The sequence below is a fragment of the Oncorhynchus clarkii genome, chromosome 26, assembly GCF_045791955.1.
Source record: "Oncorhynchus clarkii lewisi isolate Uvic-CL-2024 chromosome 26, UVic_Ocla_1.0, whole genome shotgun sequence".
In the NCBI taxonomy this organism is placed as follows: domain Eukaryota; kingdom Metazoa; phylum Chordata; class Actinopteri; order Salmoniformes; family Salmonidae; genus Oncorhynchus; species Oncorhynchus clarkii.
The window spans coordinates 15,380,824-15,397,416 of NC_092172.1; the positions used below are offsets into that span (position 1 = coordinate 15,380,824).

The window sequence follows — 16,593 nt, forward strand, 5'->3', positions numbered from 1 at the left end:
CATTAGTGAGGTTGGGCACTGATGTTGGGCAATTAAACCTGGCTCAGAGTCGGCGTTCCAATTCATTCCAAAGGTGTTCGATGGGGTTGAGTTCAGGGCTCTGTGCAGGCCAGTCAAGTTTTTCCACACCGATCTCCACGACCCATTTCTGTATGGACCTCGCTTTGTGCACAGGGGCATTGTCATGCTGAAACAGGAAAGGGCCTTCCCCAAACTGTTTCTACAAAGTTGGAACCACAAAATTGTCTAGCATGTCATTGTATGCTGTAGTATTAAGGTTTCCCTTCCCTGGAACTAAGGGGCCTAGCCCGAAAATCAGATCCAGACCATTATTCCTCCTCCACCAAACTTTACAGTTGGCACTATGCATTCGGGCAGGTAGCCTTCTCCTGGCATCTGCCAAATCCAGATTCGTCCGTCGGACTGCCAGATGGTGAAGCGTGATTCATCACTCCAGAGAACGCATTTCCACTGCTCCAGAGTCCAATTGCAGCGAGCTTTACACCCCTCCAGCCAACAATTGGCATTGCTCATGGTGGTCTTAAGCTTGTGTGTAGCTGCTTGGCCATGGACACTCATTTCATGAAGCTCGCAACGTACAGTTCTTGTGCTGACGTCGCTTCCAGAGGCAGTTTGGAACTCAATAGTGAGTAATGCAACCGCTTCAGCACACGTTCTGTGAGCTTGTGTTGCCTACCACTTCGCGGCTGAGCCGTTGTTGCCCCTAGACGTTTCCACTTCACAATAACATTATTTACAGTTGACCAGGGCAGCTATTTGATGAACTGACTTGTTTGAAAGGTGGCATGTCGGTGCCACGCTGAAAGTCACTGAGCTTGTCATTCTACTGCCAATGTTTGTCTATGGTGGTTGCATGGCTGTGTGCTCAATTTATACGCCTGTCACCAACTGGTGTGGCTGAAATAGCCAAATCCACTAATTTGAAGGGGTGTCCACATACTTCTGTACTGCATGTACAACATGTACTGAAAATGTGTCATGTACTGTATGTCTAGCAGAGTAAAAACAAAATTGTCTAGACGTAGGATTTAAAAAATCGGAATATATCAGTGAGATTAAAATCCTTGACCAAGTTGTTAAATGCCACTGACACAGGTGCAGGAGCTGTTTGAGATTCGTGGCCAGAGCAGTCCAAAGCTGATAAAACGGCATTCAGATCCGCACCTATGATCAGAGAAAAATCTGTAATATTTGCCAGAAACTCCGTTAGATTATCACATGTAGGATCATACTGGGTTGGAGCAATTTTCCTACCTGAGATTATCGTTTTGATATACTCTGAGTGTACAGAACATTGTAACTACTCTTTCCATGACATCCAGGTGAAAGCTATGATCCCTTGTTGATGTCTCTTGTTAAATCCACTTCAATCAGTGTAGATGAAGGGGAGGAGACAGGTTAATTAAAGAAGGATTTTTAAGCCTTGAGACAATTGAGACATGGATTGTGTATGTGTGCCATTCAGATGGTGAATGGGTAAGACAAAAGATTTATGTGCCTTTGAACGGGGTATGTTAGCACCTACTAGAAGAACTGCAACGCTGCTAGGTTTTTCACGCTCAACAGTTTCCCGTGTGTATCAAGAGTGGTCCACCACCCAAAAGACATCCAGCCAACTTGACACAACTTTGGGAAGCATTGGAGTCAACATGGGCCAGCGTCCCTGTGGAACTCTTTCGACACCATGTAGACTCCATGCTCCTACGAATTGCGGCTATTCTGAAAATTGGGGGTGTAACTCAATTTTGTACATTCACTTCGTACACTCAGTGTATGATATCCTACCGTCTGCACCATATTTTTCCAGAACAGTCACTGATAAACTACGTCTCATAACAACAAGGGAGCCACAGTTTTGGAATCTACAGAGGAGGACGCTACAACATAATAACGACTGTTTGCAAATCTTTGGGCATAAAATTATTTTAAGTGGGACTCTTGAATAAATATAACATCACTGTTATGTCTACGAAAGTAATCTGAGGAACCTGCTCGTTCATTTTGGGGTTTTATCCCATTAATATTCCAACTTGCTAGCTGTAGTGTTGTCACGTGATACAGACAAAAACACTCTTGTGCATGAAATTTGAAGTAAAAGCATAAATCTATGTGTGTCTACTTGACATTGGGAAAGTTGGCTGCACAAAATTCCCCCATCGCATCCCTACTGTCACGTTCTGACCTTAGTTCTTTTGTTATGTCTTTGTTTTAGTATGGTCAGGGCGTGAGTTGGGTGGGTTGTCTATGTTCCTTTTTCTATGTTGTGTTTTGCATTTGGCCTGGTATGGTTCTCAATCAGAGGCAGGTGTCGTTAGTTGTCTCTGATTGAGAATCATACTTAGGTAGCCTTTTCCCACTTGTGTTTCGTGGGTGATTATTTTCTGTTATGTGTATGTCACCTTTCAGAACTGTTTAGTTTCTCCTTTCTTATTTTGTTTAGTGTTCTCTGTTTAATAAATATAATGATGAACACTTACCACGCTGCGCTTTGGTCCTCACCTCATTCCAACGACGAGCGTCACACCTACTGTATCAAGATTAGGTTATAGAGCACCTATCTGAGTTAACCTGAACAACATTATAACTCATTCTCTTTCAATAGTTCCATCCTCAGACCCTGTCGAGGATTTTTATTGAATGAACATACCGTGTCAGTCGTGGCCACATTACAAATAAATGAACTTTTTTGTGTTTCTGACAGTCAAGGAATGATCAGTCTGTAAATGATCGGCCATTAACAATATAGTCCAGACCGTCTTCACTCATGTCCATCTTCTTGCTCTAGCCAGCTCTCCCCATTACTGTTTTCAACTCAGTCCAGGCTTGTACTGATGTATGATGTAGTATGTGAAAAAATCTAAATCAATCTGAACAGTCATACTAGTAGGTTTGTTAGTAATCGAGCCGGAGAACAAGTCTGAATGCTGGCAATCATATAAACTATCCTGCGACACATCCATACCCGCTAATCCTCGTCAACCTCTCGCTGCAAATTGAGAAAATCCCCTGCGTCTTCTTTGGACTGGAACGTGACGTTTTCCGCACCACGAGTGAGTTTGAGTGTGTAGGATACAGCTGAAATGTGTGGAATCCGCGTTTCCGAGACAAACTCATCAAAAAAAGAAACGTCCTCTCACTGTCAACTGAGTTTATTTTCAGCAAACTTAATTAACATGTGTAAATATTGGTATGAACATAACAAGATTCAACAACTGAGACATAAACTGAACAAGTTCCACAGACATGTGACCAACAGAAATGGAATAATGTGTCCCTGAACAAAGGGGAGGTCAAAATCAAAAGTAACAGTCAGTGTCTGGTGTGGTCACCAGCTGCATTAAGTACTGCAGTGCATCTCCTCCTCATGGACTGCACCAGATTTGCCAGTTCTTGCTGTGAGATGTTTACCCCACTCTTCCACCAAGGCACTGCAAGTCCCGGACATTTCTGGAGGGAATGGCCCTAGCCCTCACCCTCTGATCCAACAGGTCCCAGACGTGCTGAATGGGATTGAGAACCGGGCTCTTCGCTGGACATGGCAGAACACTGACATTCCTGTCTTGCAGGATATCACGCACAGAACAAGCTGTATGGCTGGTGGCATTGTCCTGCTGGAGGGTCATGTCAGGATGAGCCTGAAGGAAGGTTACCACATGAGGGAGGAGGATGTCTTCCCTGTAACGCACAGCGTTGAGATTGCCTGCAATGACAACAAGCTCTGTCCGATGATGCTGTGACACACCGCTCCAGACCATGACGGACGCTCCACCTCCAAATTGATCCCTCCCCAGAGTACAGGCCTCGGTGTAACGCTCATTCCTTCGACAATAAACATGAATCCGACCATCACCCCAGGTGAGACAAAACTGCGACTTGTCAGTGAAGAGCACTTTTTGGCAGTCCTGTCTGGTCCAGCGACGCTGGGATTGTGCCCATGGGCGACGTTGTTGCCGGTGATGTCTGGTTGAACTACCTGCCTTACAATAGGCCTACAAGCCCTCAGTCCAGCCTATTGCGGGAAGTCTGAGCACTGATGGAGGGATTGTGCATTCCTGGTGTAACTCGGGCCATTGTTGTTGCCATCCTGTACCTGTCCCGCAGGTGTGAAGTTCAGATGTACCGATCCTATGCAGGTGTTGTTACACGTGGTCTGCCACTCCGAGGACGATCAGCCATCCGTCCTGTCTCCCTGTAGCGCTGTCTTAGGCATCTCACAGTACGGACATTGCAATTTATTGCCCTGGCCACATCTGCAGTCCTCATGCAGATGAGCAGGGACCCTGAGAATCTTTCTTTTGGTGTTTTTCAGAGTCAGTAGAAAGGCCTCTTTAGTGTCCTATGTTTTCATAACTGTGACCTTTATTGCCTACCGTCTGTAAACTGTTAGTGTCTTAACAACCGTTCCACAGGTACATGTTCATTAATTGTTTATGGTTCATTGAACAAGCATGGGAAACCGTGTTTAAACCCTTTACAATAAATATCTGTGAAGTTATTTGGATTTTTACAAATTATCTTTGAAAGACAGGGTCCTGAAAAAGGGACGTTTCTTTTTTTGCTGAGTTTACGCTCTGTGAAAAGGTATGACACTTCGCATTGGTGTAGTTGCTGTAGACTATTCCGCTGTGAATCGGTTTTCCTGCCCTGCCAGAGTGAGAGGGTTCTTCCTAGCGCCTTCAGAATGCGGTCTGGGTCAGGGAATCAGAGCACCTGTAAAATCAAGGTTTGGGATCTGGCTGAGTTGCCAATGTGCCGGTTTATGCGATGAGCTCTCATGACTTCGATTTCGGTTCCAGCTAGATCTGGAAACCACTCTGGAAGTGATCTATTGATGAAAGATGAAAGAAAGCATTTTGGGCCTCAGTATTTTCCTCTATATTGGCTATTCTCATGTTGTCTCTACGTTGAAAGTCCTGGTAGCGAGTCAAACCGGTCCATTCTGATTTGGCCCTGAGTTGACATCTCCTCACATTTGTCAACTCTATCGCCAAGCTTTGTGCACTCAGCTCGAAATCTTTTAAGATCAGTAACTCGCTTGGAAACGTCATCCTGAATAAAATCCAACTTTGTTTGTACTCCAGTAAACTCACAGGCGATGAACTCATTATTTTGCCATAAGTTCATCTAGCATGGTAGCACGCTTTGTTTTTTTTATAGCACGCTTTGTTGTCAGGAGATGAAGCCCTTGATTTAGCTCGTAAAGCGTGGTGTTCCATAGTGAGTAATTTACTAAATACTGTTAAACAGATTAGCTGTTAATACATCCATGGAAATGGTTCAGAAGTGCTTCTGGGTAAAATGTAAAAAATGATAATGCAAGGGAAGGAGCTCCTATTCCAATACACTTTTCTAGGCTTACATGTTAATTTCGCTTTAATGCAATTCATTGAACTTTTGTTCCTTTCAGAAATGATTGTGCAGCAGCAAATTTGAAAAAGATTACCAAAGTATTATTTTCACTCCACTTAACCTTCTCATCAGTGGAATCAGCCTACGACTGCTTTCAGCCATCGCTAACAAGCAAGCCTCAGAATCATTCTATAACCATGGCAACATCCTCCACTTCCTGCATCCCCATCTGGCTCATCTGCTGTCTCCCACTCTCAGCCTCACTCAGTAATTGTGATCCTTTTTCATGTTCACCACCAAGTTGAACGTGTCTGATCCAGATTGTGCTCCTTTATCATGGTCCCCCGGGTCCAAGTTCTTCCTTGAGCCAGCAATATATTGGATATTGAGTCTTTCATGAAGTCTTCCAATTCCCCTTGTCCATGAGAGACTTATTGGGACCTACCATAAGTAGCCATGTAGCTGGCCTGGCCTGAATATTAACAGTGAGCCACTATGTTAGGCTGAGTCTCCCCCTACTTAGGCCTTGGCTCCTGTCTTGCATGACTAGGTTCACTCCCTAGATGAAACAAATCAATTTAAAGTGTTACATAAACTCTGATAAAATGCCACAGTCTCACCAGTTTGTGCATTGATCTGTTGTACATTTCCAAACCCTTATATCATGTGATGATAAAAAAACATCTCCTGGAACCATGAACTATGACATCCATCCCCAAACTGAGGATGACCTGACTGAATGGTCGGGTGGATGATAAGAAGGGGTTAGTTGGAGGGCCAGGCTAGACCGGTCCCAGTGGTTCTATCTCATTAGCCTGCTGTGGGTTATGCCTGCTAGGAGGTCCAGTCCCATCTCCTCAGCTCAGTTCTTTAATGTCACACAGGACGAGGAGCTAATTCCTTCCAGGCTCTCAAAGCGTTATTTTTGCGGGTTTGCTGTGTGGCATGCTGTTTCATCAGTGTCGTTTAGCTGATTTCTCCTCTTGAGTAACTTCCTGGTTGTGGAGGTGGATGAAGGTTGTAGTGAAAGGGAGCTCTCTTGGTGAGGAGCCAGAGAGCAGGGCTCAGTTTCAGGGGTGATGGGTGCTGTGTCTGTGTCCTGTGTGTGTGCGTGTCCTGTGTGTTTGTGTGTGTGTTTGTTTGTGCGAGCGAGCGTGCGTGCGTGCGTGCGTGTGTGCGTGAGTGAGTGTGTATGTGTGAGTGTGTATGTGTGTGTGTGCGCCCCTCTTCTCCCATGGGGAGTCTTGGCAGCAGGTGTGACATGCCGTAATGGGAAATTATGCTGCCCGGTGCAAAAACTCTTCGGAAAGGGGTCACCCACTGTCAACTCAACCAAGTGTGTAACAGAACAACCACTCAGCCTTTAATGAAAGCTGTCACATTTTTGTTAGTGCAGAAGTTATTAATTGACATTCATATATTGTTGTTGGGGTTTCCATCTTTGAGAGGAGTCTCCTGAGATGTGAGGGGTCAGTGTTTGGGGCTCATCACCATAGGGTTTTAATTATTGCGACGCTAGGAAATGCATGCCAGGCACATTTAGTGCTCTTTCTTCAACAATCATGAACGTGATCATTCATCAAGTGGTAATATGCAGATCTAGGAACAATGCTATGGATGTTCTCTTAGCTCCTCAAAGAGTGGGGTTGTATTTTACATCACCCTTTATTTGCACTTTGCAGTATACCAGTAGCAGCCTACAGTGCAGTGATCCAGTCATTTGTCGTGTAATAATCAACCCTGTGTGTCTCTCCTTTCTCATCTGTGTTGTCCTCTCTGCAGGATGTGTGTCTCTCCTTTCTCATCTGTGTTGCCCTCTCTGCAGGATGTGTATCTCTCCTTTCTCATCTGTGTTGCCCTCTCTGCAGGATGTGTATCTCTCCTTTCTCATCTGTGTTGTCCTCTCTGTAGGATGTGTATCTCTCCTTTCTCATCTGTGTTGTCCTCTCTGCAGGATGTGTGTCTCTCCTTTCTCATCTGTGTTGTCCTCTCTGCAGGATGTGTATCTCTCCTTTCTCATCTGTGTTGTCCTCTCTGCAGGATGTGCCTTTCTAACGTACTGCGCCAGAGAGTCAGCACTGAAGGCCCAGAGCGCCCTCCATGAACAGAAGACTCTGCCAGGGGTAAGTGCCCCTGATCTGCCCTCTGTCAGAGGCTAGGGCCCCCGGGTCCAGGGCCTGGCATGGGACATGTCTGCATTAATGTTACTACTCTTAACACAACCACATCACATAGACACTCACTCACACATACTGAACTGAAGTCAGCCACACTGACGTGTTATGCTCACAATATTTATATATATATATTTATAAGACAGGCTTGATGGTCCATCCTGTCCTTTTTCTGTCCTCTCGTCCTCTCTCAAAATGTTTACACACACACACACACACACACACACACACACACACACACACACACACACACACACACACACACACACACACACACATTCCTAATTGCCTCAGGAAATCCACTCTCATTATCACATATAATCAAACAATAAATACCCACAATAATTTTTTGCACAAATATGGCCATCTGGAGTTTTAATTTTAGAGACTGTTCTAAATTCTGTTTCGGTTGGTTGATACAGTGCCTTGCGAAAGTATTCGGCCCCCTTGAACTTTGCGACCTTTTGCCACATTTCAGGCTTCAAACATAAAGATATAAAACTGTATTTTTTTGTGAACAATCAACAACAAGTGGGACACAATCATGAAGTGGAACGACATTTATTGGATATTTCAAACTTTTTTAACAAATCAAAAACTGAAAAATTGGGCGTGCAAAATTATTCAGCCCCCTTAAGTTAATACTTTGTAGCGCCACCTTTTGCTGCGATTACAGCTGTAAGTCGCTTGGGGTATGTCTCTATCAGTTTTGCACATCGAGAGACTGACATTTTTTCCCATTCCTCCTTGCAAAACAGCTCGAGCTCAGTGAGGTTGGATGGAGAGCATTTGTGAACAGCAGTTTTCAGTTCTTTCCACAGATTCTCGATTGGATTCAGGTCTGGACTTTGACTTGGCCATTCTAACACCTGGATATGTTTATTTTTGAACCATTCCATTGTAGATTTTGCTTTATGTTTTGGATCATTGTCTTGTTGGAAGACAAATCTCCGTCCCAGTCTCAGGTCTTTTGCAGACTCCATCAGGTTTTCTTCCAGAATGGTCCTGTATTTGGCTCCATCCATCTTCCCATCAATTTTAACCATCTTCCCTGTCCCTTCTTGCTTCCCTCCCTTCTTGTTTCTTCTTGCCACTCTTCCATAAAGGCCAGATTTGTGCAATATACGACTGACTGACTGTTGTCCTATGGACAGAGTCTCCCACCTCAGCTGTAGATCTCTGCAGTTCATCCAGAGTGATCATGGGCCTCTTGGCTGCATCTCTGATCAGTCTTCTCCTTGTATGAGCTGAAAGTTTAGAGGGACGGCCAGGTCTTGGTAGATTTGCAGTGGTCCGATACTCCTTCCATTTCAATATTATCGCTTGCACAGTGCTCCTTGGGATGTTTAAAGCTTGGGAAATCTTTTTGTATCCAAATCCGGCTTTAAACTTCTTCACAACAGTATCTCGGACCTGCCTGGTGTGTTCCTTGTTCTTCATGATGCTCTCTGCGCTTTTAACGGACCTCTGAGACTATCACAGTGCAGGTGCATTTATACGGAGACTTGATTACACACAGGTGGATTGTATTTATCATCATTAGTCATTTAGGTCAACATTGGATCATTCAGAGATCCTCACTGAACTTCTGGAGAGAGTTTGCTGCACTGAAAGTAAAGGGGCTGAATAATTTTGCACGCCCAATTTTTCAGTTTTTGCTTTGTTAAAAAGGTTTGAAATATCCAATAAATGTCGTTCCACTTTATGATTGTGTCCCACTTGTTGTTGATTCTTCACAAAAAAATACAGTTTTATATCTTTATGTTTGAAGCCTGAAATATGGCAAAAGGTCGCAAAGTTCAAGGGGGCCGAATACTTTCGCAAGGCACTGTATGTTTTGAATGAAAAGTCCTCCTACTGTACCATGACAAACCCACAGTGTTATACCATAAGCCCATCCAGGACCTACAGTATGTGTTTCTGATCCTATGTCTATATACAGTGCAGTATGTACATGGGGATGTATCGTTCTAGACATAACATCCTGGGAATCAGAGGTCTGAATGAATCCAGCCTGTGGCCCCTGCAGAGGAGAGGGCCCCCTGCTATGTCTCCAGATCCCCTCCCTCTTCTCCCTGGTTAGAGCCTGGTTAGAGTCCCCAGGGAGGGCGGCAGGGGAGAGGTGGATGGGGCTGGGGGCTTCTCTGTGGTAGATTAGTCAGCTGTTTGCAGTGCTCTGTCTGGATCTCCTGGGTAATACATTGAGCGTTCGTTCCACACACCACTAACACTGCTGTAATGGAGTCCCTCTGAGACCACCTCTTGTCTTTTAATTCTCACTGCTTTCTAATGAGGTGATTGTTGTGATTGGTTTATATACTGTAGTGCAGGTATTCCCCCAGGGGTACACGCAATGCCGTCGGGGGTACGCCAAATTCATTTTTTATTTTATTTATACAAATTTTCTTTGTAACTTTGTTTTTCCTTCACATTGTCAAACATTTATATTTTCCAACGGGGCTATGCATTTGGGTGAGATTTTTTTCTCACCTGAGTAGCCTTGTTTAACTGCCAAAAATAAAATTAAACAATCTAGTGTTCAGCGAAATAACAACACAATGTCAAATACATGTAGGCTAGTCAAATAGTTCACATCCAATCACCTTAACCGTTACTCTCTTCTGGGAATTCCACTAATGGACCGTATGTCCATTAGCTTTTACAACATACAGAAGTGCGTTGGTTATCAAGGGGCAAATTATTGACACGTTTTTTTGTAATTGAGAGATGAGCATAACGTTTTCTTTACTGACCATAATTTTCACTTGTCTGACCCCTTGTATGATGATGAGTTTCTCATACGACTGGCCTATCTGGGTGAGGTTTTTTCTGATCTGAATCTAGGATTACAGGGACTCTCCGCAACTACAGTATATTCAATGTGCGGGAAAAAAAGAGGCTATGATTAAGAAGTTGGAGCTCATCTCTGTCTGCATTAACAAGGACAACACACAGGTCTTTCCATCATTGTATGTATCATTGCAAATTAACTCAAGCTTACGGAAAATGTCAAATGTGATATATGGAAGCACTGGAGTTGGGTGCACAATTATGCAGGTATATTCCCGAAACGGATAACAGAAACATCTGGATTCGTTATCCCTTTCATGCCCTGCCTCCAGTCCAGTTACCGATATCTGAACAAGAGAACCTCATCGAAATTGCAACAAGAGGTTCTGTGAAATTTTTATTTAATCAGAAGCCACTGCCAGATTTCTGGATAGGGCTGCGCTCAGAGTATCCTGCCTTGGCAAATCGCGCTGTTAAGACACTGATGCCCTTTGCAACGACGTACCTATGTGAGAGTGGATTCTTGGCCGTCACTAGCATGACAACTAAATACAGGCACAGACTGTGTGTGGAAAATGATTTCAGACTCAGACTTTCCAATACAACCCAACATTGCAGAGTTATGTGCATCATTTCAAGCACACTCTTCTCATTAACCGGTGGTGAGTTATTTACAATTTTCGATGAACAAACAAGGTTTTATATGTAAGAGGGCTGAATAAAGAGCAAAATTATTGATTATTATTATATTATTATTTGTGCCTGGTCCTATAAGAGCTCTTTATCACTTTCCATGAGCCGGGTTGTGACAAAAACTCACACTCATTCTTATGTTTAATAAATGTATTGTATAGTGTGTGGCAGGCTTACAATGATGGCAAAAAACAACATTTGAGAGTGCGCTGACCCTGGTGCTAGAGGGGGTACGCAGCTGGAGGTTGAATGTTTGAAGGGGTACGGGGCTATAAAAAGTTTGTGAACCACTGCTGTAGAGGTTCCTGCCTTAATCCTATCTGGATAAGGGCCAATGTTATGTCTATGAGATTTGGGTAAACGTGAGTTGTACTATAGTGAATAGCTCCCAGCAAGAGGTCAGTCCTTCAATCTGCAGCAGAACCACATAGAGATCCATCCTCCCATCCTTCCCTTGCCCTCCTTAATAAAGAGGCTGTGTGAGGTGGCAGGCCAATCGTCATACGTTTTTTTTTATCAGACCCTCTGAGGTCCTTCATGGCAGCCCTATGATGCTCCTGCTCTTCCAGACTGTCCAGACTGGGCTGGCTGTTCCGGGCCTGACTGTGCAGTCTGGATGCGTGCGCCTCAAACGGTCAGTAAACCTAAATGTGCAGGCCTTAAAATGGATCATCAGGCAGGTTGCAGGCCCTTTGGAAAATAAAACCAGTCGACCAAAAACAGGGCTTGAATTGCACATGAACTCGATGAATGAAGGCTATCATGCCGGCCAGTCCTTGTCTGTGGTCTGCCAGGGACCAAAACAGGCAGGGCCAGAGCAATATGGCTCACTGGCTTGTCTTGAAGAGAATTGCCTTTTGAGGGCAGAAGGTGAGGGACGATAAGAGCTTTCCGAATTCCTCTGTAGATGTTCAAAGTGCCATGTTTCCATCATTATTGTCAGTCTGTTTGAGAAGAGGACTCTCTGGAGCTGGGAGAGTGAGAGAGGAGACGGGGAGGAGGACGGGATGGTATGTGTGTGATCTGCAAGGAGTCACCAGAGGTGTCGTGCAGATTGACTGAGAATCTCAAATTCTGAGGAATCTCAAATTCCCAGTCTTAGCCAATGTCTCTTACCCATGCTGCCGTCCAAGAGGACATTCTGCTTTGTTGGGCCGTATTTGTGTTTTTGTTTACATACAGTTGAAGTCGGAAGTTTACATACACTTAGGTCGGAGTTATTAAAACTCGTTTTTGAACCACTCCACAAATTTCTTGTTAACAAACTATAGTTTTGGCAAAGGACAGCTACTTTTTCCATAACACAAGTCTTTTTCCCATAATTATTTAGATAAAGATTATTTCACTTATAATTCACTGTATCAGAATTCCAGTGGGTCAGAAGTTTACATACACTAAGTTGACTGTGCCTTTAAACAGCTTGGAAAATTCCAGAAAATTATGTCATTGTTTTAGAAGCTTCTGATAGGCTGATTGACGTAATTTTAGTCAATTGGAGGTGTACATGTGGATGTATTTCAAGGCCTACCTTCAAACTCAGGGCCTCTTTGTTTGACATCATGGGAAAATCAAAAGAAATCAACCAAGAACTCATAAAAAAATTGTAGACCTCCACAAGTCTTGTTCATCCTTGGGAGCAATTTCCAAATGCCTGAAGGTACCGTGTTCATCTGTACAAACAATTGTACGCAAGTATAAACACCATGGGACCACTCAGCCGTCATACCTCTCAGGAAGGAGACGTATTCTGTCTCCTAGAGATGAATGTACTTTGGTGCGAAAAGTGCAAATCAATCCCAGAGAAACAGCAAAGGACCTTGTGAAGATGCTGGAGGAAACAGGTACAAAAGTATCTATATCCACAGTAAAACGAGTCCTATATCGATATAATCTGAAAGGTCGCTTAGCAAGGGAGAAGCCACTGCTATGAAACCTCCATAAAAAAGCCAGACCACGGTTTGCAACTAAACACGGGGACAAAGATCGTAGTTTTTGGAGAAATGTCCTCTGGTCTGATGAAACAAAAATAGAACTGTTTGGCCATAATGACCATTGTTATGTTTGGAGGAAAAAGGGGGAGGCTTACAAGCCGAAGAACAACATCCCAACCATGAAGCACGGGGATGGCACTATCATGTTGTGGCAAAATGGCTTAAGGACAACAAAGTCAAGGTATTGGAGTGGCCATCGCAAAGCCCTGACCTCAATCCTATAGAACATTTGTGGGCAGAACTGAAAAAGGAGGCCTACAAACCTGACTCTGTTACACCACCTCTGTCAGGAGGAATGGGCCAAAATTCACCCAACTTATTGTGGGAAGCTTGTGGAAGGCTACTCAAAACGTTTGACCCAAGTTAAACAATTTAAAGGCAACGCTACCAATACTACTTGCGTCTATGTCAACTTCTGACCCACTGGGAATGTGATGAAAGAAATAAAATCTGAAAGAAATCAGTCTGTCTACTATTATTCTGACATTTCACATTCTTAAAATAAAGTGGTGATCCTAACTGACTTAAGACAGGGAATTTTAACGAGGATTAAATGTCAGGAATTGTGAAACTGAGTTTAAATGTATTTGGTTAAGTTGTATGTAAACTTCCGACTTCAACTGTATCTAGTGATTACCTACATGTAAGTGTCATCATGGTGTCTTTATGTCCCGTCGATATGATCTGCCAGGCAGGAGTCAGTGTGTACTCTACAGTAATGTCATCAGAGGCTAAACAGCCTCCTCTGGAATGCTTATAGGGCATTACGCTTACATGCCCATTCAGCATGTTCCCCAATGTAGGGCATGCAGTGTGGTCTTTGGACAGGTTAGGTCATCTCTGTGAATGATTTCTCCACGGATCCGATTCATTTACCTCTTTCCCTATAAACACGATCCAGAACATCTCTCCACTGTTTGCCAAATGGCCTCCCATCACGCTTGTTTTGGAGCCGGTAGAATCTTGAAAAGAAGCCGCTTCTTCTTCTTTCCCTTCCAGGCCGTGTGGCGGATGCATCCTCTACTCCAATTAGCTGCTGGTGGAGGATGAAACAGGCCTGTTAATTGGCGCTACGTAAGCCCAAAAGCCAATTATAAAGTCTGCTGCGGAAAAGGACCCAGCACCTCTTTCTATTTTACTCTCATCCTCCTCCTTTCTATACCTTCCGTTTCTCTTTGACTCGTATCCCCCTCCCTCCTTCCTCTTTCTCCCACCCTTTGTCTCTCTGTCTCTACAGCTCTCACTCCTCCTTCCTCTTTCTCTCTCTGTCTCTACAGCTCTCACTCCACCTTCCTCCTGTCTTTTTGTCTGGCTGATGTGTGTGTTGAGGTGCTGCCCCAGCCTCATGCTTGTCATTTCATCATGCGTGGCGGTGTCTGTGGAGAGATCCACATTTCTTGCTTTCTGACTGAGAGCTCCACAAGCACCTGACCCCTTTATTAATAACCAGGCAGCCAAGCGCAACCGCTGTCTGACTTTAGCCAGGGAGGTAAGTAGAAAGGAGGAAAGGTTCCCCACCCAGCAGTTCAGAACTGTTTATCCTCAAACTTCGAAGGGCCTGAAGGTTCTGCTTCCACTAAATTGAGTAGCAGAATATCATGTTTTCCCTGTAGTTTCTTCCCTTCTTATTTATTATATATTTTTGGGGCTGGGAAAGGCAGAGAAAATTGTCTTTACTGTGTCACAAACATAAAAATGGGTCAGGGGGAGATGTCGGATGTCACTAAACACGCTCCACAGACCAGTTCATACATGTTTGTGACACTCCCAGCTTTACGATGCAGATGCTGTCCGAACAGCTCTGTGTACATTTTTGTCTTTGTCTTTGTACGTATCAGTAAGAACATGCCAGTAGGAGACTCCATCACTCTCATTTCCCATCATCTTTGTTTAAGCTTCCCCTTCACACACACACACACACACACACACACACACACACACACACACACACACACACACACACACACACACACACACACACACACACACACACACACACACACACACACACACACACACACACACACACACACACACACACACACACATCATTGACACCCCTCAACTCTAATCCCTGCTCGCATTCCTCTTTATCTCTATGTAAAGACGTGTTAATTGATATATTTAGTGGCGGAGCCTCATCAGGATTCAGGGTAAGGCTGTCTGTCTGTGACGCAGCATCACCGTATCTTATCAGAGGACACACTAAGCTTCCTTCGACAGGGTCCACCCCTGGACCTCCACACCACAGCCTCAAGGCAGCTTAAACTAATTACTGAAGCCATACAGGGCCCAGCCCGTCATTCTTTTAAAGGACAAATTGTGTTCTGTTGCTGGTCAATTTGCCCTCTGTGCAAGATTTGTCACCCTCCAGTGCCCACGAGCCTTTCCTGTTATGAGAAAGTAAAAAAGGCCTGGATCCAGATATGAGAGAACTGAGGGAAGTCTTCTATGGCTGCCCCGGCTAGCCGCCCGCCTGGCTCCACACCATCAATTACATCTATATCGGTTTCTCTCTTTTCCCCGGTCGCTTTAGAGGAGAAATTAAAAATGTGTTTTTTCTTAGCCCCCTGGGATGAAACCATTTTCTACACTGCTGCCCTGACTACGGCCGTCCTCCCGATTTAAAGAGTGAATAGAATCGCAATGAAGGGATGGAACTCCATATTGTCTTCCATTATGATGCCAGTGCTCCTGAAATAGGGTTGTTCTGGTAACTTTCAATAAATTCTCTGTTTTTTCCTGAAATCCTAGTTGGGGGATGTTCTAAATCAAGAGGGAATAAGCAGAATATCCATAATCCTCCAACTAGGATTTTCTGGTAAACCGGGAATTGATCTAAAATTGATCTAAAGTTCACAGAATTTTGCAACCCTGTCCTGAACACTATGCCTTACAAATGAATTTGGTTCCATCTGATGGGATTTTCAACCTGCAAATGCAAATGTTCTTCCTACCAGCCTGCATGGGGAGCCTCCTTTTACAATCAACTGGAAGGAGGGCAACATCAGTCACAGTGAAGTTGCCCTTAACCAGAGCGTAAAGATGGCAGGCCATGGGCGCTGGACAGATGAAAGGCAGAAATAGTGTTTTTTAAAGGCCGCAGGGCTGCAGAGCTTTAGTGGAAAGAGAACAGGACCGAGAACTGCAACCATTTGTCCTCTCAGTACTTTACAAATCTCCAAAGACTTCAAAGCCAGGTTGTTAGTATGGAAGCATATACTGTATGATCAATGACTGTATCAGGTACAATGAAGGTGACCTAAGCCATAATTACCTTTCAGGAATGTGCAGTGCCATAGTTCTCACACACCCCTCCCATCTCCTCTCTCCTCACACACCCCTCCCAGCTCCTTTCTCCTCTCTCCTCACACAACCCTCCCATCTCCTCTCTCCTCACACACCCCTCCCAGCTCCTTTCTCCTCTCTCCTCACACAACCCTCCCAGCTCCTCTCTCCTCACACACCCCTCCCAGCTCCTCTCTCCTCACACACCCCTCCCACCTCTCTCCTCACACACACCTCCTTTCTCCTCTCTCCTCACACACCCCTCCCAGCTCCTCTCTCCTCACACA

The 16,593-nt window shown here is 44.4% G+C and overlaps 1 protein-coding gene across 1 annotated transcript in view; it reads left to right on the forward strand.

The window, feature by feature from the left end:
- The window catches only part of LOC139384539 (CUGBP Elav-like family member 4), a 204,733-nt gene that overhangs the window by 11,990 nt on the left and 176,150 nt on the right, over positions 1 to 16,593 (forward strand). The window contains exon 2 of the mRNA XM_071129375.1: positions 7,411 to 7,493. Within this exon, the coding sequence (XP_070985476.1) occupies positions 7,411 to 7,493 (83 nt within the window). The remainder of the gene's footprint in view (positions 1 to 7,410; positions 7,494 to 16,593) is intronic.